Source organism: Laccaria bicolor, genomic scaffold (assembly GCF_000143565.1).
Source record: "Laccaria bicolor S238N-H82 LACBIscaffold_71 genomic scaffold, whole genome shotgun sequence".
Taxonomy (NCBI): Eukaryota; Fungi; Basidiomycota; class Agaricomycetes; order Agaricales; family Hydnangiaceae; genus Laccaria; species Laccaria bicolor.
The window spans coordinates 56964-77667 of NW_001889942.1; the positions used below are offsets into that span (position 1 = coordinate 56964).

Here is a 20704-nt window from a genome sequence, read left to right on the forward strand (position 1 = left end):
TGCGACCCATGTGCATTTTTTCAGAAACTTGAACCCTGCTCGACCCCCCTATTCTTTCCTAAAACATACCGCCATGGTAGGAATACATGGTGGCCGCTGTGCTGGTGAACCTAGAAGCAGCTGCCATGTTGGCCGTCGCCAATTGTTGGAACCGTTGGAGTTCAAGCGCGAAATTCTCCTGACACAATGAGATCTGTTTGTTAATCCCTGATGACCATGCGAAGGGGACGTCGTAGTGAGATGCTCCGTTCTCGTATGTGATTACCCAGTTGGACTTGGTGGATGGAGATAATATGACGGACTTGGGGGAGGCTCAGGTAAGCAAACATAAAGTAAAAGGAGTTCGGAACGAACCTCGACTTTGAAACCAACGGCACGAACATCATGCAACTTGCCCATTAAGCTCGTGCAAATCTCATCAGCACTCATGTCCCCGTCCTGATACACTATAACCCAGCTATTATCACAACCAATGGACACCATCTTCACTTCCGACAGTTTATTCCGCGTCTTGAGATGCTCATCGAGGGTTTTCGGTATTTTATCAAAGACACAGTAGGGGACGCCGTCGTGGCCTACTACTCCGATGAAGCCCTGACCATCGGGGGTGAACGTGATCCATTGGACGTTCCCCAGCTCAGTTTCACGACCCGTTTGAACGGTGGCGACGTGGCAAAATCGGAGAACGCGGCTTTCCGTGGGATCGTTCCCTGGTTTCTTCCCTGATAGATGTATGGTTCTCGTTAGGTGCTGAAGAAGGCGCTTGAGGGACTCACTATTGAATTCGTCAGTGCGAAGGAACCAGTCGCCATCGTTTGCGACGGAGACGTTGATGATTACTTCGCCTTTAGAATGCGCCTCTCTGATTGCAATGATGAGAGCTGCGGGACAATGGTCAGTCCTATTATGCGTGCATTCAGTAATGAAAAGCGAGGATGAGGAGTGCCTACGAACCACCACGTTGATGAACCTGATGAAACGACGCATCCTGGGGAAGAAGCCGGGAGGAAAGAGAAGTACACCATGGTGAGTACCAAGTAGTGGCAGAGAGGCGAGAATTCGTTCAAAGCTCAAGCTCGTTGGCCGCAACACTGCCAATGGGGTTGGAATTGCGGGGTGTGCCTAGATGTAAAAATAGACGGTAGGTTTCGTGTGGTGAGCCTGGTGATGACATTGCAAACACTGACCCGGCAAGATCGTCTTATAAAGCCTTGAAAAAGCCCACCAGTGAATCTAGGCTGTGGTACTACTATGGTTCGGGCTGACTGGTAGTTGGTGGAGAGGCGACATATGGAGGAGAGGAATTCAGAATCCCGCACCAAAGCGGATCATTGAAAGCCTGGTATTACTGGAATTTGCGAAGAACATATTGTCGTTGGGGAGAGGGCTCCTAGGCCAATCCTAGGCTCCAGGTTTTGGGGAGGCGCAATGCCTGCAACTGATTTGACCGGATGACTAAGTGCACAGCCACACAAATCCTGCCAAATGTCTCGTTTTATCTTCCCAAATAATTTCCTCGTGTTCCACTACAATTTCTAGGCTGGTAAAGGCATAGTAAATGTATGTATGTTAGATCACAATGTGAATGTGCGGTAAAATTGAATTGGTGACTATGCTAGGTCATCATGATAGTCAGAGTCTTGTCAAAGTCATAAAATGAGGCTCGTTTTCTGGCCTTTTATCTGCTGTTTGTAGTCAGATAGTTCATGCTTGAGGTCATATAAAATTTTCCAAATGAAGACACCATGTTTCCGCTTCCTTGTCACATCTGTTGGGCCAACGAGCGCTCAGCGAGATCTGCCTTGTGCTGAGACTCAATTTGTGCATTGGAGCACCGCTTTTGGCCTTTGGGCAATGCTTTGCGTCATCAAAAGTTTCTGGGAGTAATTTGGGTAGTAGAGATAATGTAGAGTGGCCCTAATAGTCATTGAGAATGTGTATCATCGACGCGTTGACGCGACGCGACGTCTCCTTCGCGTGATTATGTAATCTAATTTAGCGCGTTTCGCAGGCAGTTTTGAAAACAAAATAACTACTTTGCACGGACAATGGGCCTTACACTTTATAGTAAGACTACACTTTATTTTTGATTGTTCAGGGAATGGCCCGAGAATATCAAAATAATCTTACTGCTCCCCATAGATCAGGGAGATATCTACACCTCATCATTGACTTGCTTTGGAAATTCTCGGGCCATTCCCTAAAAAACTTGTTTTAGTCCCAATTTGTATATCAATATTTCCGGATATTGTGCTGGGTCACGCAGAATATTGATTTTCCTTGATTCTCGTCCATGTATAGGGAGACCAAATAGGTGCAAACACAAATTGATTTCGCAGGCATTGCGCCTCCCCACAGGTTTGAAGCAAGTTGTTCCGATCATGTGACGAGTCTACAGCTCTTTTCTTTCCTGGTCCTTTGCTTTCCCTCAGTGATAACTTTCATCCACCATCCCCATCTCGCACATCTGCTCTACAGCGCACCAGACAGACAATTGTAGAGCAGGAAGTGTCACATATTTCATCCAGCTTGATTTATTGTTAGCGAGTAGTGCACGCGCGAATGGAAGCTCCCGGATTTCGTGACATGTTGCTTCGAGACTCCTCAGGATGGACTCTCCTCTTTTTGGTTCTCCTTTTTGCTGCTCCTTACCGTTACAAGCAAGAACAACCAGCAATCGAATCTTCTCCCCAAGAAATCTACATGCACAGACTAGTTCTCATTGGTTTGGGAATTTTTGGGACGTTAATCTATACCTTAGGCCCTGTCGTCTTCATGCTTTTTCTGCCCTCTGGTGGACTCCGTGCCTTCGTCCTGTGCACCTTAACCTTTCTCTCCCCGTTTTGGGCGCTGGTTATCGTTTGGAGCTGCCGCGTGCCAATCCTAGACTCAAACCTCTCAGAGTCTTTCGTGATAGGGCAACACGTTCTTGGTTGGACGTGGTCAGCAGCCCTGTGGAGTGTCGCAACAGTGGTTTTAGGAGAATCACCCGGTGGGCAATCTTTCGGTTTTCAGCGACTTGGCCCAAGCTTCTAAGTAATAATGATCTTGTTACTGTCTAGACGGTATATGGCTCTTCGCCATCGTCATCATGGGAGTGATGGGTTTCCTTTTTGTAATTGATCCATTTTATCGGGCAGTCCTGCGCAAGTTTGGGCCACACGAATTGCGTTTCACGGAGCCTCCTCGCAAAGTTACCCTCGAGTTGTTTCGGTTTTTACGACTGGCCATTACTGCAACGCTCACCAGGCTGGTTCAAAGGATACGTGATTGGGTCGTAGCTCGAATGGTTCGTGCAAGTACAGCTCCACGCTCCCAACTCAAAGTGCGTACGAGGCTTCCACCATTTCTTACATATTGCTGATCGTTACCCTCTTCTATTCCTGCAGGGCACTCACACTCTGGCTGATAAATCTTTCTCTCCTGTGTAGATTTTTGAAGATTGGCTTTGGATTGGCTCTACATACATCACTAGTGCTTGTGGTAGCATTCCAAATCATACCCTCGAGCATTCTTGCTTCATTTTGCTCCACATTTTCCATCAAGTGCATATGTACCGCATTGCATGGCCATTATCACATACACAATGTCCAAACTTTTAATGTCTTTTTTGTTGCTTTTTTGGGAATGAAATTGCGAAGAGGCTGTGCTACGCGATTACCTCCCCTGTCACCATCAAAACCAGATATGCGTCGATTGCGTTCATCTGCGCAGCTGCTGTTCTTCTAGCTATTCACCATGTCCAAGTACGACACCATCTTAGACACCCTTTCTGCAAAACCAACTTGGTCGGCCCAAAATGAATCGGTGAGCTCTCAACCAAGTTGTCTGCCGCGTTTTGCGGCTGAACGACATGTAGGCTATTCTCGAACCATTCACCTTCATTACCTCCAATCCAGGTAAGGAGATACGCGGGAAGCTCATCGAGGCGTTTAATACTTGGTTGAACGTTCCAACGGACACACTGCTGGTCATCACGAAAGTGGTCAATATGTTGCATGCTGCGAGTCTGATGTGAGTATTGTAGCAGCACCTATTGGTTAGCATGCCTGATCTTCCAAAGGGTGGATGATATAGAGGATGATTCACAGCTCCGGAGGGGAAAGCCAGGTGTGTTGACTCACTTTTCTCTTCTTGCTCAAGGCGGCTTACCGTTAGATTCTACTTAACTTAGTTGCACACAAGATCTATGGCATACCACAAACGATCAACACGGCGAATTATGTATATTTCCTTGCTTATCAAGAGCTCTTTGCCCTCCGCAACAATCCCACAACCTCACCTCCACGCAAAGACCTAGATGCCCTCGTGACAGGTCCGCCCTTTCACTTTAACGACGTTCTTGACTTACCCTCCTTAGAGGAACTACTGTCCCTTCACCGCGGCCAGGGGCTTGAAATCCTGTGGCGCGATTCCCTCCAATGTCCCTCCGAAGAGGAATACATAAGTATGGTAAACAACAGTCAGTTCAGTTCAATGTCGCCCACGGCGCCGGAATTTACGCAGCATTCCCAGAAACTGGCGGATTGCTGAGAATGGGCGTCAAGATTATGATGGCTTGCGGTACTACAAACATCGGCGTGTACGCTTCACTTGTTTTGACATCTGAACTCAGCTAACCGTTTGTGCTATTCAGCGACTACGTTCCACTTGTCAATCTCATTGGAGTGTTTTTCCAAATCCGCGATGACCTCATGAACCTGCAGAGTACGGAGGTGAGTAAGCTTCGCTTCTGAACTGTGTTACAACCCTAATTTTCCCCAGTACACGTCAAATAAAGGCTTTGCGGAAGATCTCACAGAGGGCAAATTCTCTTTCCCTGTCGTACATGGCATCCACGCCGACACGTCAAATCGTCAAATTCTCAGTCCGTCTTCATTCGTCTTACTCTTCACTCCATTTACTCACCCATTTGCGCAGACGTGTTGCAGAAACGTCCTACGACTCCTACGTTGAAGGTACACACAATATCGTACCTAAAAGACCACACGAAGTCGTTTGAGTATACGCTCTCTGTGCTCAAAATCCTCGAAGCAAAAACTCGGGCCGAGATTGCGAGGTTGGGGGGGAATGCAGGGTTGGATAGGATCGTGGACCTGCTGCATGTGGATGAGACAAACTTCGCGCAGCGATGAACGTGTCTTCTCTTTAAAGGGGTGAAGGGCATTGGTTTGAAGAAGCTCAAGCTAGCTGTTTCAGCGGCGTTATTTTGTAGGTCCACACTCTTCTTTCACACGCATACTCATGTCTTTGATAGATACCTCATGTATGTATCTGAGCAATTAGACGCCTAATCGATCGATTTAACCTTCAGAAATTGATTTATTTGCTTTGGATACAGTTCATGAACACAGTTCACGACCATTGCGACGGTGGTTTTCGCCTTTCTACGCAGATTTTGTGTAAATGATTGCGTTTGTGCGCAGCATATGTCGGCAGCGCACCTGGTAACGTTACGTCATGGCCTTATCTGACCTTGAGGAGACACGCCATGTCCGGAAGGCTGGAATGACATCCTTTATAACAGTTGACAGTTGAGTTCGAGGTTGCTCACTACACTTGGACTCTACTATGAGTTCTACTGGAGAAAACAATGGCACCCCAACGAATCCTATGCTTTCGCAAGGAAGTCGACAAATGCTGGACCTTATCAATCGACTACATAGCACGGGGTAAGTCTGCGTTTCTCGCCCTTGGGGAACTCAAGGGATACTGAACCTCCTCAGAGTGCAGACCGACATTGATCTTCCGCAAATCGCCGTCATTGGCTCGCAAAGCGCCGGCAAATCTTCTTTGATCGAATCTATATCTGGAATTACGCTACCTCGCGCTGCGGGGACCTGCACTCGGTACTTGTGTATCCTTCAACCTTCTGCTCAACACACACTCATCACATGTCTTCCCAAGGTGTCCGACGGAGTGTCGTCTCTCGCATAGCAACAGCCCTTGGCAATGTGTCGTTTCGTTGCGGTTTATTACAAATGAGAGGGGCCAGGCCCTTGGTGAAGCACGAACTGAGCTGTTTGGGCCGACCATCACAGACAAAGCTGAGGTTGAAGGTCGAATCAGGCGTGCGCAACGCGCCATTCTGAATCCTTCAAAGCCCCGGAGCGACTTTTTGGAAGCGGATGAAGACGTCGCCAATCCGGAGCTCAGCTTTTCGAACAACTGTGTTACACTCCAGATCAGTGGACCTGATATTGCGGACCTATCCTTCTGCGATCTACCTGGTTTGTCTTGGGGCCCTATTATACCTGTCTCGTACTGACGCGTGGTCTTTGTAGGCCTGATTGCAAGTGTCAGCAGCAGTAAAGGAAACTCAAATGACATCGCTCTTGTCGAAAACCTTGTTACAGCCTATATTAAGAAGCCAAGTTGCATAATCCTTCTGACCGTGGCTTGCGAAAGTAAGTCATCATTTCTTCCTACATCGTGACTCTTTCATACACCTTCCAATAAAGCCGACTTTGAGAACCAGGGTGCTCAAACCCTCGCGAAGCGATATGACCCGGAAGGAAAACGAACGATTGGTGAGGATGATTCAATGTCACTCACAACCACCAGCTAACATCTTATATAGGTGTTTTAACGAAACCCGACCGTATTCCCACTGGCGAAGAAGTCAATTGGCTATCCTTTATCCGAAACGAGAGGGAACCGTTGGAGAATAACTGGTACTGCGTGAAGCAGCCAAGCTCTAGCGACCTGAAGCAGAAGATAACTTGGCAAGATGCTCGTCGGCGAGAGGATGAGTTTTTCAGCATGACAGCTCCCTGGTCGGAGCTTGACACGGTCCATCAAAAGTACCTGCGCACCGCCAATCTAGTTGAACGCCTCAGTTCAGTCTTATCTGAACTTATCATCAAGAGGTGAGAATAGGAAATCGATTGTTAACCTAGGTTTGATATAATGTTCCGCAGGCTACCGCAAATCCAAGATGAACTCGAGAAAGCCATTGCAGAGACGCGTCTGGCTCTCAACAGTCTCCACAAGGAACCCTCCAACGATCCGCTCAACGAGATCGTCACACTTCTCCACATTTTCACAAACGATGTCGCTAAACACGTCGAGGGTGTCCCCCATAAAGCTGGTCTGCTTCAAGCGATCCGCCCGGCTCAGGAGCGCTTCCGACGTGGAATCCGTGTGACTGCCCCCAAATTCCGTCCATACGAGAGAGTGTATGTTGGACACAGGCATCTATTGAAGCCCAAGTTTCTCTCTAATGAAGAGGGAAACGATGACGACGAAGGAAGTGGTATCGATGACAGTCCAGGTTTTATTGGATCTGCGCGCAGTGATGACACTGACGATGACGGCGACACCGACGACAATGATGACGATTTGACGGGCCAGGGCCAAGGCGGTATCATATGTATAGATGAAGTACTTGAGATGGCGCAAGAGTGAGTGGACTTGCTTTGGACCCTGGGTTTGAACAGCGCTGACGTGAAACATAGTGCGCGCACTCGAGAACTACCTGGAAACTATCCTTTCGTCGTACAAGAGTTATATATCAAGGAGTTTACCAATAAATGGCACCTCCCTTCACAGTCCCTGGTTACCACTGTCCATACCCTCGTCATGGAGCACTGCAAGAAGCTCGTTACAAAGCACTGCAACCATTTTGGTCAGGGGACTTTGGAACAACGCGTCAAGTAGTTCAACTGATCGAATCGTTTTGAATTGACTTTGACTAATGTATAATACCAGGGCGATCATCCAGAAACATGTGAATGAGTGCCTCCAACGGGCAGAGGAGAGAATTGAATGGCAATTGAAACTCGAGGAACGACCCTTCACCTTGAACTCGCATTATTTCTCGGATTACAAGGATAAATTCTTCGCGTACTACAAGGGTTCCCGACGGAAAGACGAGGAAGGGGATTTGATGGAACTTATCCATAACTTCATTAAGCCAAAACCAATGCCAGTAAGCGAAGGTCCATTTGCGAGTAACAACAGGTTATACAGGGAGCCCAGCGTTCCTGGTCCTACTGGAGTTGGCAAGGTCCTTGCTGGGCTGGCGGAGATGGGCCTCACACAAGTGAAGGCAGAGGACATCCCAAAACTTCTGCCTCCTGATAAGATGCAGCCTGCTCTCCACATCATGTCCGACGTCAGGGCGTACTTTCAAGGTGAGTGCTATACCTCCGCTCTTCCAATCAATGCTAAGGGGAATCGCCCGCAGTTGCCTACAAGCGTTTCTCTGACAACATCTGTCTGGCAATTGACTTTGAGTTGGTTCGGGGTGTCGAACGGAACCTTATAACAGCGCTCTACGCGACTTTAGGAATCAATGGACCTGATGGACCCCGCATCTGCAAGGAGCTTGCCCAGGAGAGCCCTCATCTCGCTGATCGCCGCGCGGACCTCAAAGGGAAGCTTCAGAGGCTGCTATCCGCGAGTTCAGAGCTCTTGCTAGTCAGCGTTTAATCGATTTCGAACTTGTTGGAATATTGCAGGTACTGCGTAGCCGCGTATCTTTACTATTACTCCCCATTCCTTTCGGCGAACGCGACACTGTATGTTGTAATGACTTGTGACGTAGTAGACCATGATTTTTCAACCTTTCACCTGACAACGTACCCTACTCAGGATTTGTGGGCTTATCTTGAACCCTACATAATCAGTGACTGCTAGCATTTGCGGTCAGTCGCATGAATCATTTGCAGAGCACAGAGGTGAGTCGAGGTAGTATGTTATGTTCTGGTTTCACGAGATCTAACTTTGTCCGGCTTCGTGTGAAGGTATCGCAAGAAACATCTAGATTTTGTAGTACTTACGCGCATCTACGCCTACCCACACCTTCCAACGAAAGTCGGCTAACTTTCAGCACGCCTTTCTGATTCTTCCCAACTCTACTTCATCGAAACCGAAACACGCGTTGGCAGTAGACCTACATGCCATTCGGAGACAAAAGCAGCGCGAGTTCAACACTTCGTTTTCTAGTCCTTGTCCCACCAAAGGAAATCAGAAGATCGCACTGCACTCCTTTTCTGGGGATCCAACACCACGGTTGAAGGAGTCCCTTCCTCTTGTATTCGCTTCAGAGAGCCCTAACCATGGCAATGCAAGCTTTTCTGACAATGATCCACCATCTATTCAAGCCGCCTCTCTACTCTCCGGACACGTAATACCCTTCTCTAAAGGATTCGCACCACTATGGGCGTCAGAAGAAGACACGCGCTTTTAAAGAAGCTGAAGAAATCTGTATCAAAGCGAGCCCACTGCTTATAAGAGCCACCTGGTGCGGCCCTGGTCAATTTCATCCCTTTGCATGTCTGATTCTAGCTTTTCTGATAGCGATATAGCTGCGTTTATGCCTCCTATCGCTGCCGACGATAATGCTGCCAACTACGCTGGTGTTGGTCTTTCCAACCCAAAGCTATCACACGGTCGCCGGCAGATGCTCGACCTTGTGAATCGTCTTCATAGCACAGGGCAAGTCCGGGTTCCTGTCCCGCCAGTTAACAGCTCACAATTTTTCGCCTTTAGTGTCCAGGTCGACATCGATCTCCCGCAAATTGCGGTCATTGGTTCACAAAGTGCTGGCAAGTCGTCTCTGATTGAATCAATCTCAGGAATCACGTTGCCACGTGCTGCTGGGACTTGCACTAGGTATGTATCCTCTACTCTTTATAAGACCGGTTTCATTTGAACGCTGTCCTAGGTGCCCAACGGAGTGCCGTCTCTCACGCAGTGACAACCCCTGGCAATGCGTCGTATCTCTGCGATTCATAACGGATGAGAAAGGCCAGCCTCTCGGACAGGCTCGAAATGAGCCCTTCGGAGCTATTATCACCGACAAAGCTGACGTCGAAGGGCGGATTAGGCGTGCACAACGCGCCATTCTGAATCCTAAGAAACCCCGGAAACATTTTCTGGAAGGAGAGGACGAAGACGGCCTGGACTCCGAGCTTAGTTTTTCAAACAACTGTGTTTCGCTTCAAATCAGTGGACCAGACGTTGCTGACCTATCTTTTTGCGATCTACCTGGTTCGTGTTTCTGCCTCATTTGATCCTTTGGTCATATTGACGTGTTATTCTAGGGTTAATCGCAAGTGTGAGCAGCACCCGAGGAAGCGCGAACGACATCGCCCTCGTCGAAGGTCTTGTCACGTCTTACATCAAGAAAACAAGCTGTATCATTCTTTTGACTGTGGCTTGTGAAAGTAAGCTGTTCTTTGCACCTTGTTCCGCAGCATACCGAGATTCATGCAATTAGCCGACTTCGAGAATCAAGGCGCCCACCGCCTCGCCAAGCAGCACGACCCAGAGGGTAAAAGGACGATTGGTAAGATAACAAACTATTTCAGCGCTATTTTCACTGTTCAAGATATTTACTAGGTGTCCTCACAAAGCCAGACCGTATCCCCACAGGCGAAGAATCCAGTTGGCTTCCGTTCATCCGGAACGAAAAGGAAGCCTTAGAGAACAACTGGTACTGTGTGAAACAGCCCAGTTCCAATGATATCAAACAGAAGATGACGTGGTTCGGAGCTCGCCAAAGTGAGGATGAGTATTTCAGCATGACAGCGCCGTGGTCGGAGCTCGACACGGTTTATCAAAAGTACCTCCGCACATCAAACTTGGTCGAGCGCCTTAGCTCGATATTGTCTGATCTCATTTCCAAGAGGTAGGGGCCACGAAGTTAATGAGTTGAACAAATTGATTATATCGTTTTGTAGGCTACCACAAATTCAAGATGAACTAGAGAAATCGATCTTCAACGCACGGCAGGCTGTATCCGCTCTCCCGAAGGAACCCTCAAATGACCCTCTTAACGAGATCGTCACTATGCTCCATGTTTTCACAAACGATATTTCCAAACACGTTGAGGGTATTCCTGATGAAGATGGCCTCCTCCAGTCAGTCCGCCCCGCTCAGGAGCGATTTCGTTTGGAAATCCGTAAAACCGCGCCCAATTTCCGTCCGTATGAGAGGAAGTACGCTGGGCGAAGGCATATGTCGAAGGTCAAGTTTCTTACCAATGAGGAGGGCCACGAGGAAGTTGAAGGTAGTGAGAGTGATGAAGACGACTTGGAGAAAGACTTTTCTGGCGAGCTGGTCGTTTCACAGCAACAGCGTCAAGGCCGTGGCGAAATCATTTGTATAGATGAGGTTCTTGAGATGGCGCAACGGTAGGTCACTATCCCTTCTTATCTTTTTAACGGGTACTGATTATGGACCGTAGCGCACGTACCCGTGAATTGCCCGGAAACTACCCTTTTGTTGTTCAGCAGTCGTTAATCGGCAAAACGATCAAGAAATGGCACTTCCCTTCTCAAATTTTGATCAAAACTGTTCATGCCCTCGTCATGGAACATTGCAAAAAACTTGTTACGGAACACTTTAGCCATTTTGGTCAGGGTACTCTGGAGCAACGTGTGAAGTTAGTTTCCGCTCCCTTGATCTGACATTTAACGATTGACCGGATGGTCAGAACTATCATTCAGAAACATGTCAATGAGTGCCTCCAACGTGCGGAGGAGCGGATCGAATGGCTCTTGAAGCTTGAGGACCGGCCTTTCTCCTTGAACACACACTACCTCGCAGACTACAAGGACAAGTTTTACTCGTACTACAAGGGAGCTCGAGAGAGAGACGAAAAGAGCGACTTAATGAAACTCATCAGTAACTACCGCCCAAGCAGCAATACGGTAAAATCTACCCCAACATACGGAGATCCACCTCCTACGGGATTGGCTAAAGTTCTTACTGGATTGGCGGAGATGGGCTTGGCTGGAATCAAGCCAGAGGATATCCCAAAACTTTTGCCACCGGATCGGATGGAGCCCGCTATCCACATCATGTCCGACGTTCGAGCGTATTTCCAAGGTGGGTCTATCTTCTTTTCACTCTTTGGTTGAGGTTGAAGATACAACGCCGCCAACTAGTTGCCTACAAACGCATTGCCGACAACGTTCCTCTGGCCGTTGACTTCGAGCTCGTTCGGGGGGTTGAACGAGATCTTCTCAAGACGCTGTACACGACGCTAGGCATCAACGGTCCTGATGGACACCGCATCTGCAAGGAGCTCGCGCAGGAAAGCTCACACATTGCTGATCGTCGTGCTGATCTGAAGAAGAAACTTGAGAGGCTGGAATTCGCGAGCTCAGAGCTCATGCGTATTGGTGTCTGACTCTCATTTTGACACCCCGTAGTAATCTTGGACTCTGTAGCACTTTGACGGAGTATTTTGGCAAATAAATCAAATCCTGTTTGAATTCGTATTTTTGGCAGCTCGATTTCTGCCCTTTCGACCCTTCCTCAACTTCGCTGATTGTCTGGAGTCTTACCAAGAAAAAAACTAACTTTTGGCTCACGGCGACTTGGATCAGGCGCCGAAAGGACACGCGGAGCTCCGTCCACACAATCCACTGGCTTCCGACTCCCTCGTTCAGTGGCAGTATTGGGTTACTCAAGCCATTCATACCAGCGGTAAAACGGCACAGAAACATGTCCTATATGGATTCAATTGACCCAAGTATCTCCCGACTTTCGACTGTGATGTCGTTGGCGCCCATACCTTCAAATTCACTTGCGGAAACGCCACCATCTTCTTCTACGAATCCAAGCTTCACACTTGTTTTTGAGGCTGTTGCTACGCAATTGGCCTTCGCCCCTCAATTATGACTCAACTCAGAAAGCTAAATAACCGCCCCGTTTCCAGAGTTAAGCTTGCGATAAGCACCTCAAAAGCCTTTTAAACCAGATTGTTCGATTGCGATTTCTAAAACTCTCGGTCTTTCATATCCCACACCGCTCCATCTGCATGCCAAACCTCGATACAAGTGTCTCCACCAACGAGTCCATGGATATTTCACGATCCGGAAGCGTAGAATGTGCCGGAGATGGTGTCGGTTTGTCAAACCCTCAGTTGTCTCATGGCAGACGTCGTATGTTGGATCTTGTCAACCGTCTACATAGCACCGGGTAATTACTCTCGACCATCAATATTGTGGGTCCTTGACTGACATCCCTACCTCCGAAGCGTTCAGGTTGATATTGACCTTCCGCAAATCGCGGTTATCGGGTCTCAAAGTGCTGGAAAGTCTTCGCTGATTGAATCAATCTCTGGTATTACTCTGCCTCGCGCCGCTGGAACATGCACGCGGTCAGCACTCTTTCCATCGAGTGCCGTATTTCTGCTGACTTGATGTCGACAGTTGCCCAACCGAATGTCGACTTTCACGCTCTGAAGAAGCCTGGAAGTGTATCGTATCGCTTCGTTTTATCACTGACAACAAAGGGCAACCTCTTGGCCAAGCTCGGAACGAAACTTTTGGCACTACGATCTTCAACAAAGCTGAAGTAGAAGATCGCATTAAACGCGCTCAGCGTGCTATACTCAACCCCAATAAACCTCGCAAAACTTTCCTAGAAGGTGACGACGAAGACGTCCAGGACTCCGAGCTGAGCTTCTCCAACAACTGTGTAACCCTTCAAATCACTGGGCCAGATGTGGCTGATCTATCGTTTTGTGATCTTCCTGGTGTGTAACCTGTTAGTTATTTTTTCCGGGGGTTAATTCTTCTGCAATGTGGTCTAGGTTTGATAGCCAGCGTCAGTAGCTCTCGAGGGAGCTCAAGCGACATCTCCCTCGTTGAAGGCTTGGTCACCTCATACATCAAGAAGCCCTCTTGTATCATCCTGCTGACCGTCGCATGCGAGAGTGCGTCGTTGCAGTTGTAGTCAATGGTCGCGCTCGTGGCTGACGTTGATATTTCACAGCCGACTTCGAAAATCAGGGCGCACACCGCCTCGCCAAGCAGTACGATCCGGAAGGCAAGAGAACCATCGGTAATGATTCCGCGTTAGCTTTTCCTACGGCGCTCAACATCGACGCATGTCAACAGGAGTCTTGACGAAGCCAGATCGTATTCCCGTGGGCGAGGAGGCCAATTGGCTTCCTTTCATTCGAAATGAAAAGGAACCGCTCGAAAACAACTGGTACTGCGTCAAGCAGCCCAGCTCGAACGACATCAAGCAGAAAATAACGTGGTCTGAGGCTCGCCAACGGGAAGACGAATATTTCAGCATGACTGCTCCTTGGTCCGACCTCGATACCATGTATCAGAAGTATCTGCGCACGTCAAACCTGGTTGAACGGCTGAGCTCAATTCTGTCTGATCTCATTTCAAAAAGGTGAGCCTTCTAGCTAAGCGACTTTCTAAGTACGACTTTCATCATTTAACAAACCTACAGGCTACCCCAAATTCAAGACGAATTGGAAAAATCCATTTTCAAGGCACGGGAGGCTCTGAATTCCCTCCCAAAGGCACCTTCCAACGACCCTCTCAATGAGATCGCCACGTTGCTGCACGTTTTCATCAGTGATGTCTTCCAACATGTCGAGGGAGTTTCGGATGAAGATGGCCTTCTACAGGTCATCCGTCCAGCCCAAGAGAGATTCCGACGGGATGTTCGCTCTACGGCGCCCAAGTTCCATCCCTTTGAACGGAAACATGGCAGCTCGAAGAAAGTTACCAGGCCCAAATTTCTTGCTAATGAGGAACAGAGTGAGATCGAGAGTGAGCCTGAAGATGAGGACTATCAATCGGATTGCTGGGGTGGCTCCGTTGGGGCGCGAGTTCCGAAGAAACGCAAGCGGGCAGAGGCAGAATCGATATTCATAGATGACGTTTATGACAGGGCACATCGGTGACAACGTTCAACCCTCATTCATTTGGCGACATTGACCTGTAGGATTTAGCGCACGCACTCGAGAGCTTCCGGGGAACTACCCCTTTGTTGTCCAAGAGACTTTCATCGCCGCTATCATCAAGGAATGGCGTTACCCCGCTGTCGTTTTGTGCAAGACCGTTCACACTCTCATTCTCGAACACTGCAAGAAGCTGGTGACAAAACATTTTGCCTTCTTCGGCCAAGGAACTCTTGAGCAGCGCGTCAAGTGAGGCTACTTTCCTCTTGTGTTCAAGTGGTGCTCACCCGTGTCTGATGATAGGGCCATCGTACAAAAACACGTCAATGAGTGTCTTCAACGTGCCGAGGAGAGGATTGATTGGCTCTTGAAGCTGGAAGATCGCCCCTTTTCCCTCAACATCCATTACCTCACCGACTACAAGTACAAATTCCTGGCACATTACAAAGGCTTACGCAAGAAAGATCAGAGGGCCGAACTAATGGATAGCATTGAAAGCTATCGTCCTTCCACGTCGCAAACTAATTCTAGCCGCGCCAAAACAGTCGAACCTCAGGAGATGGGTATCGCAAAAGTTCTCAGTGGGTTGGCCGAAATGGGACTCCCGGGTATCAAGCCCGAAGACATCTCAAAGCTCCTTCCTCCGGACAGGATGGAGCACGCTCTCATCATCATGGCCGATGTCCGAGCGTACTTCCAAGGTCAGTCTTACATCCCTCTCCGCCAGGTAGGCTTACTGATCGTTCTTGTCCACAGTCGCGTACAAACGTTTTGCCGACAACGTTCCCCTGGCGATCGATTACGAGCTGGTTCGAGGAATAGAGCGTGACCTGCTACAGACGCTGTACGGAAGGTTGGGCATCAATGGTCCGGAAGGCCAGCGCATCTGCAAAGAGCTTGCCCAGGAGAATCCTCACATCGCCGACCGCCGTGAGGATCTTCAGAAAAAGCTGGAGAGGCTGCGGATCGCAAGCTCCGAGTTGATGCATATGGGCGCTTGATGGGTGTTTGTCTACTTGAATGAATATATCGCTATACCTTCTTGCCAATCTATGTTTCCTTTCCCAACGTTCACCGCCTTTCATCTAACCATGCAGAACTCGAGCGCTCCAGTTCTAGAAGAATTCAAATGTCGGCAGCCGAGAGATCGGTCCGAAGATACCATCAACCCAACTGGGTGAGGCTTGTGCGTATTGTTCTGAACGAAGGCGTGTGCCATGGAAAGTTTATCAGTTTTTTTTTTGGTTTTATTTGATGCGCGCCAACTTCAAATTGAAACAACCAACAAAGTTGCTCAAAGCTGACATGACCGGCGTGCTTCACCATCGTGGGAGACCGTGTACAACAAAATGTTTATCGCTTATGCATTATGCTCCAAACTTTTTGGCCCCCTCTTTGGATTGCCTGGATCCCGGTGTTCCGGTGTTGAGCGAGAGCTTCTTGGTGTGAGGGGTGGACCATGTCACCTTGTATGTCCCAGTCACTTTCATGAAAAGAATCCTAGATCCCGCTGATTTACTGAAATATAGTGAAATTAAAGTCACCTATCCGAATTTCGACCGTCCGAATTCAAATCTGTCGCCGGTTTTTTCCAGAGAATTCACGGTCCTGAGATACCCGATTCGATGTGTTTGCTTGTCCACAAACAAGGCTTGAGGGATGCGGGGTTCAAGCGGGGTTGGTTGTCCTACTCGGTACCTGTCAGTACCTCAATCATTCAAAGTGGTTGAACTGACAGGCAAAGCATTCGAAGATATCCAATGGAGAAATGAGGTACACCATGTCCCTCTCAAGCTGGCAAAGTCCAGAACACTCTCTGGTTTTTCGCAATCGCTTCTCGTGGCCTGCGTTGGTGGTCTTGGCAGTCACCAATGGCTATCTTGCACTCTCTCTTCGAATTATCTTTTGGTTATTCGTGTATCTAGGGCGCTCGAGTCTCCAATACCTTCGCATCGCCGATAGATCTAGGGCTCGAGCGCCCACCCATCATCCTCTTTCCGCAACACAGCACTTGTCCCTGGCCCTGGCTCCAGAAAATGAAGAGAGCGGGCAGATTAAAAGTAGCAACTTACGACTTACATCCGCCTTGCACCCTCAAAATATTCTTCAAAGCAATGCGTCTGGACTATCCCATTACTCGGCCTTTCCCACAGAGATGGCGATGGTTTACTCCGCTGTCCTTCGTGGGTGCATTCATTGCTTTGGTGTTTCTATGCATCATAAATGGTGAAGTCTACGTAATGTATGAAGGCTGTTGCCTTTTGACGACTCCTTAGTGGCCTTTACTGGATATGAAACTGTCACTGTCTTCGAAAGCGACTTCAATGCTACCCAATCATTCTGGTACAACAAATATATGCCTTATCCCGTTCCCACTCCCGGAACACTTTGTGATCCGCACGTCTTCAATGCCGGAGATCCATTCACAACAAATTACGCCTTCTTTGAGTGGACCGTTGAATCTATCATCCAAGCTAATGCAGGCAATTCTGGCCTTTCTTATAAAGGCGAAACGCTGAACGGCTGCGATGTCTCGTCCATTTACGTGGATGGAGATCTTCGGACATGGTCGGTTGCTTTTACCGTGGTAGTGCAATGTCAACACGAGAACCTTTACAAGATCAGCGCAAAGACGTCCTTTACTATTTCGTTTTTGCCAGGGAGGAACTCGCCTCTGTTGGGAATGGTGAAGTCGGCTGAAGGGAGTGATATGCGTCCTGCCGTTTTCGATACACTGTATGTATGTTTACTGCCTAGTTTCGCTTCATCTAACCGACAGATGTGTCATCAGGCTGCAGACTGCATCTGTAGATCTCGGACGCAGAACTTATAACGCCCTCTTGACCTCTAATTACACAAGCCCCGTTGCCGTATCCCTTCAGGCAGACATTACGCCTTGTCCCATGTCACTTGGTTCTTCTGCGGCATGTGCTCTAGCAACCCCCAACTTCACCATCTCCTCCGCTGGTGTTGTCATGACCAACCTTTCTTTTTCGCAAGACACCCCACCCGACCCGGTTACTGTCTTGGATGATAATGTCAAGCTCCCCATCTCTAATCTGTTGCAAACTGTTTACGCCATCATTCGGGTGGAACTCGGAAACCCCAGCCCAAACAATTTCATTCTCCACCCAAACGTGACGGATAGTATAATCGTGTCCACATTTCCCGCCACGCCATTGAACCAGGGTTTCGAAGCCTTGGTCTCGGTGCTTTACCAGGAGTGGACAAACCCCGACCCAGAAACGAAAAAGTATTTGCCTGTGACTGTGTCTGGACCAGCAAACATTCAAGTGGTGTACCCATGCCGATTCCAACAGCAGAAAACACCGGGCCAACTTTTTATATCAGTATTGGTTGCGACATTGACCACGTTCTCCACGGGATGGGCTGTCTTCATGATCTTGGCTGCCTATTTTGCAAAGCGGAAATGTCCATCAGGCAAGGCTGGCTCGTCGACTATCTTGCTGCCTTGTTAACACTTCTTCCCCTCTAGCGAATCAGTGTCAAGTGCATAGCCACATTGAGCTGCACCAACGATCGAATTCAAATGACGGACACCCTACTCAACCCGGGGATACATATTACAAGGATTATCAACCAGTTTGAAGCCTAATCTCTTTCGACTCCGCGCTTGGTCACGAAAAATTGTTTCCATTGGGTTACGATGGCTCTACATTACTGTGAAGAATTCGAAAAGACCTCAACTCCTTTGTATCTTAAGAGCTAGCAAGAAAAGGGCGATTGGTAAGTTAGTAGGGATCCTGGATCCGGAGTTATCATCGACCACGAAAGTAGTATCGACCAATGCAGTCCGTTCGGCGGGCGAGAGCTCAGAGACGCCAAGTGTAGCTAGAGCGTTGACAAGAGCTTCCCACGAGGATTCTGAGACTGAAATTTGGTTCCACTGAATTGGTATTAGTGGTGTTGCTTTCCGATTTTTGATTTGACTTTTTCGCTGGCAGGCAACTTGGAACAGTCGTCAAAGATCCCTCTATGTAGTCCAGTGGCCACCAATATAAGACTTGTTCACCGAGATGGAAAGATACTCATACAATTGCCCTTAAAAGGCTGCTAAGTTGGTCCGCTTCTGCTCTTGGGCCAACGCCCACAATGGCTTCTGACGCGCTTGCGCTCCCGGGCGTTATCCATCCGACCATCTCATCGACCTTGCACTTCTTACCCATGTCAACCACCAGACCCGTCTCGATGCTCAAGAAAATGCAGCTATTGGCGCCGACGATGAGGACACAATTGGCGAGGTGTAACATCTTGGATGATCACATAGCAGTTGGGTAGAGAACAGTGTGCGATGCAAAGAGACACCTGAACCCCAAGTTTACTGTTGGAGCCATAAGGTTGAATTTGTGATACTGTCAAATCGAGGAAGGAAAACGCCGCCGTTTGAGGGAAGTTGGCAGGACGAGGATGCGTTACTTGATTTTTTAGTGTTCCGTCGGAAGACTGACCACTCCGGTCTCTTCCGAACCAACTCAGGATTAATAGTCAAGTAGGCAGTTGAGCAAGGACCTTATGTTCATACAGTGAACAACTTGAGTTCACCGCACGATAGTCTCTTCAAGACAAATTCCTTGGGTATCGCAGTTCCTTGCACAGCCAATCTTGTAGCAAAGATACCAGCTGCCGCAGGTGGTCAAGCTCAGAAGCAAGAAAAGTGGTATTTTCCTTTCAATGACGTTCAACAAAATGGGAACAAGAAATACAAACAGACCAAGATAAGAATCTAAAGACTCATTCCCCGCCCTCTTCCACCAAGGGCTCAGCCAAATCACGGTCTACACCCCGCTCAGGCGATCCATTCTGAAAGCTCGGGGGTATGGGCGAGGAAGCCGAGGGGACGACATAATATCCGCTTCCCGCTCCGTCTCCGCCTGTCGTGGCTTCCCAGAAATTATTGGGTCGGGGTTGCGAAGAGACCCTCCTGAGAGCCGCGTCCCACGCACTGCGCAAGGGCCCCGACTCTTGTTTGATGTTAGATTCAATGATGAGGGCTTCCATCTCCGGCGTGAGTTGTGCGATGAGCTCTTTGGTTCGTTCCTGTGATACGGGACGCATGCGTGCGAAGCATGGATCGTTCACGGGTATCTTTTTGGAGGTAGAAGAAGAGGGAGGGGGATGGTTGATTGAGTTTAGTTCTGTGTGTAGCATTACGCTGGCTGCGAGGAGGAAGGTGATGGGTTAACTGTTTGAAAGGGTTGAAAGTCGACGTACTCTCGCGATCGGCCAAGCCGACGACGGCTTGTATTCGTTCTAATAAAGCTTGTTGCACGTTTGGATTCAGCTCCTCGTCTAGTGGTAATAGATATGGCGCAACTCTAGTCAGCGCTATACTGAGAAAGAAGAATAGTTGGTGGAGGAACAAGATGTGTTGATGCGTGCTGCGGTATGGGAAGAAGAAAGTGAGGATCGTTGAGGTGGACGGTGGGGAGAGGATGAGGGCCATCTCCGCTGCGAAGAGGGCGAAGAAGAGGATGTATCGCCACTGTTGGGCTTAAAATTAGAACGTGAAAAAAGGTGAAGAGGCAGATAAAAACATACGAAAGATATCGGAGTGCGTTGGCTAACGGCGGACAAGAAGAGCAGAAAGATGCCAGTTACGAAGTGGTTGTATATAGACGATCGCATGAGTCCAAGATGGAGAAACTCACGCATCGTTGAGCAATGTTTCCGCCAAGGAAGAACGACTGGTCCAAACCTGTACCACCATGAGGATACTTGACGAAGAGAACGAGCAAGCCACCAATACTCACCGATCATACGCGAAACGAACGACGGGGTCCTTCAACGCCTCAAACGCATCTCTAACCATCATGAACCTCTCCTCCCCATTCTTTCCGACCTCTGGGCGATCCGGGTGGTTTCGCTTCGCAAACTGCCTAAAAGCGAGCTTGAGCTCCGTTTCATCGGCGTTCGGTGAGGCCCCGAGAATCTGGTAGAAGTTGGGCTCCATGGTGCGAGCGGTCTGCACCATATTGTACAGCAGGTACCCCAGCACGACGAAGGCGAATGTGTACCCAT

At 48.7% G+C, this 20704-nt stretch overlaps 7 protein-coding genes across 7 annotated transcripts; 6 read left to right on the forward strand and 1 right to left on the reverse strand.

Annotated features, from left to right (window-relative positions):
• Window positions 1–58: 58 nt before the first annotated feature.
• LACBIDRAFT_316253 (uncharacterized protein) lies at window positions 59–1025 on the reverse strand (the record flags this gene model as incomplete). Its single annotated transcript, XM_001889708.1, has 4 exons — window positions 59–301; window positions 355–722; window positions 777–901; window positions 955–1025. The coding sequence occupies 4 exons, from the start codon at window positions 1023–1025 to the stop codon at window positions 59–61; spliced, it is 807 nt and encodes a 268-aa protein (XP_001889743.1).
• A 1561-nt stretch (window positions 1026–2586) lies between these two features.
• On the forward strand, window positions 2587–3431 carry LACBIDRAFT_334849 (uncharacterized protein; the record flags this gene model as incomplete). Its single annotated transcript, XM_001889669.1, has 3 exons — window positions 2587–2992; window positions 3063–3325; window positions 3390–3431. 3 exons carry the CDS (start codon window positions 2587–2589, stop codon window positions 3429–3431), a joined length of 711 nt encoding a protein of 236 aa, XP_001889704.1.
• Window positions 3432–3738: 307 nt separating this feature from the next.
• Window positions 3739–5135, forward strand: LACBIDRAFT_256060 (uncharacterized protein; the record flags this gene model as incomplete). The annotated part of the gene is made up of 9 exons (XM_001889670.1): window positions 3739–3807; window positions 3860–4014; window positions 4064–4110; window positions 4175–4315; window positions 4361–4462; window positions 4516–4582; window positions 4637–4715; window positions 4765–4867; window positions 4921–5135. 9 exons carry the CDS (start codon window positions 3739–3741, stop codon window positions 5133–5135), a joined length of 978 nt encoding a protein of 325 aa, XP_001889705.1.
• Window positions 5136–5571: 436 nt separating this feature from the next.
• Window positions 5572–8433, forward strand: LACBIDRAFT_316255 (uncharacterized protein; the record flags this gene model as incomplete). Its single annotated transcript, XM_001889671.1, has 10 exons — window positions 5572–5672; window positions 5727–5849; window positions 5908–6230; window positions 6285–6407; window positions 6462–6530; window positions 6581–6869; window positions 6921–7403; window positions 7458–7655; window positions 7711–8135; window positions 8189–8433. 10 exons carry the CDS (start codon window positions 5572–5574, stop codon window positions 8431–8433), a joined length of 2379 nt encoding a protein of 792 aa, XP_001889706.1.
• An 844-nt stretch (window positions 8434–9277) lies between these two features.
• On the forward strand, window positions 9278–12142 carry LACBIDRAFT_316256 (uncharacterized protein; the record flags this gene model as incomplete). The annotated part of the gene is made up of 10 exons (XM_001889672.1): window positions 9278–9441; window positions 9496–9618; window positions 9671–9996; window positions 10050–10172; window positions 10226–10294; window positions 10348–10636; window positions 10689–11141; window positions 11195–11392; window positions 11444–11838; window positions 11898–12142. The coding sequence occupies 10 exons, from the start codon at window positions 9278–9280 to the stop codon at window positions 12140–12142; spliced, it is 2385 nt and encodes a 794-aa protein (XP_001889707.1).
• Window positions 12143–12775: 633 nt separating this feature from the next.
• Window positions 12776–15666, forward strand: LACBIDRAFT_334853 (uncharacterized protein; the record flags this gene model as incomplete). The annotated part of the gene is made up of 11 exons (XM_001889673.1): window positions 12776–12899; window positions 12931–12961; window positions 12995–13117; window positions 13170–13495; window positions 13553–13675; window positions 13735–13774; window positions 13822–14148; window positions 14209–14534; window positions 14710–14914; window positions 14969–15366; window positions 15422–15666. The coding sequence occupies 11 exons, from the start codon at window positions 12776–12778 to the stop codon at window positions 15664–15666; spliced, it is 2268 nt and encodes a 755-aa protein (XP_001889708.1).
• Window positions 15667–16290: 624 nt separating this feature from the next.
• On the forward strand, window positions 16291–18274 carry LACBIDRAFT_316258 (uncharacterized protein; the record flags this gene model as incomplete). Its single annotated transcript, XM_001889674.1, has 5 exons — window positions 16291–16359; window positions 16404–16848; window positions 16942–17401; window positions 17457–18106; window positions 18162–18274. 5 exons carry the CDS (start codon window positions 16291–16293, stop codon window positions 18272–18274), a joined length of 1737 nt encoding a protein of 578 aa, XP_001889709.1.
• Window positions 18275–20704: the final 2430 nt, after the last annotated feature.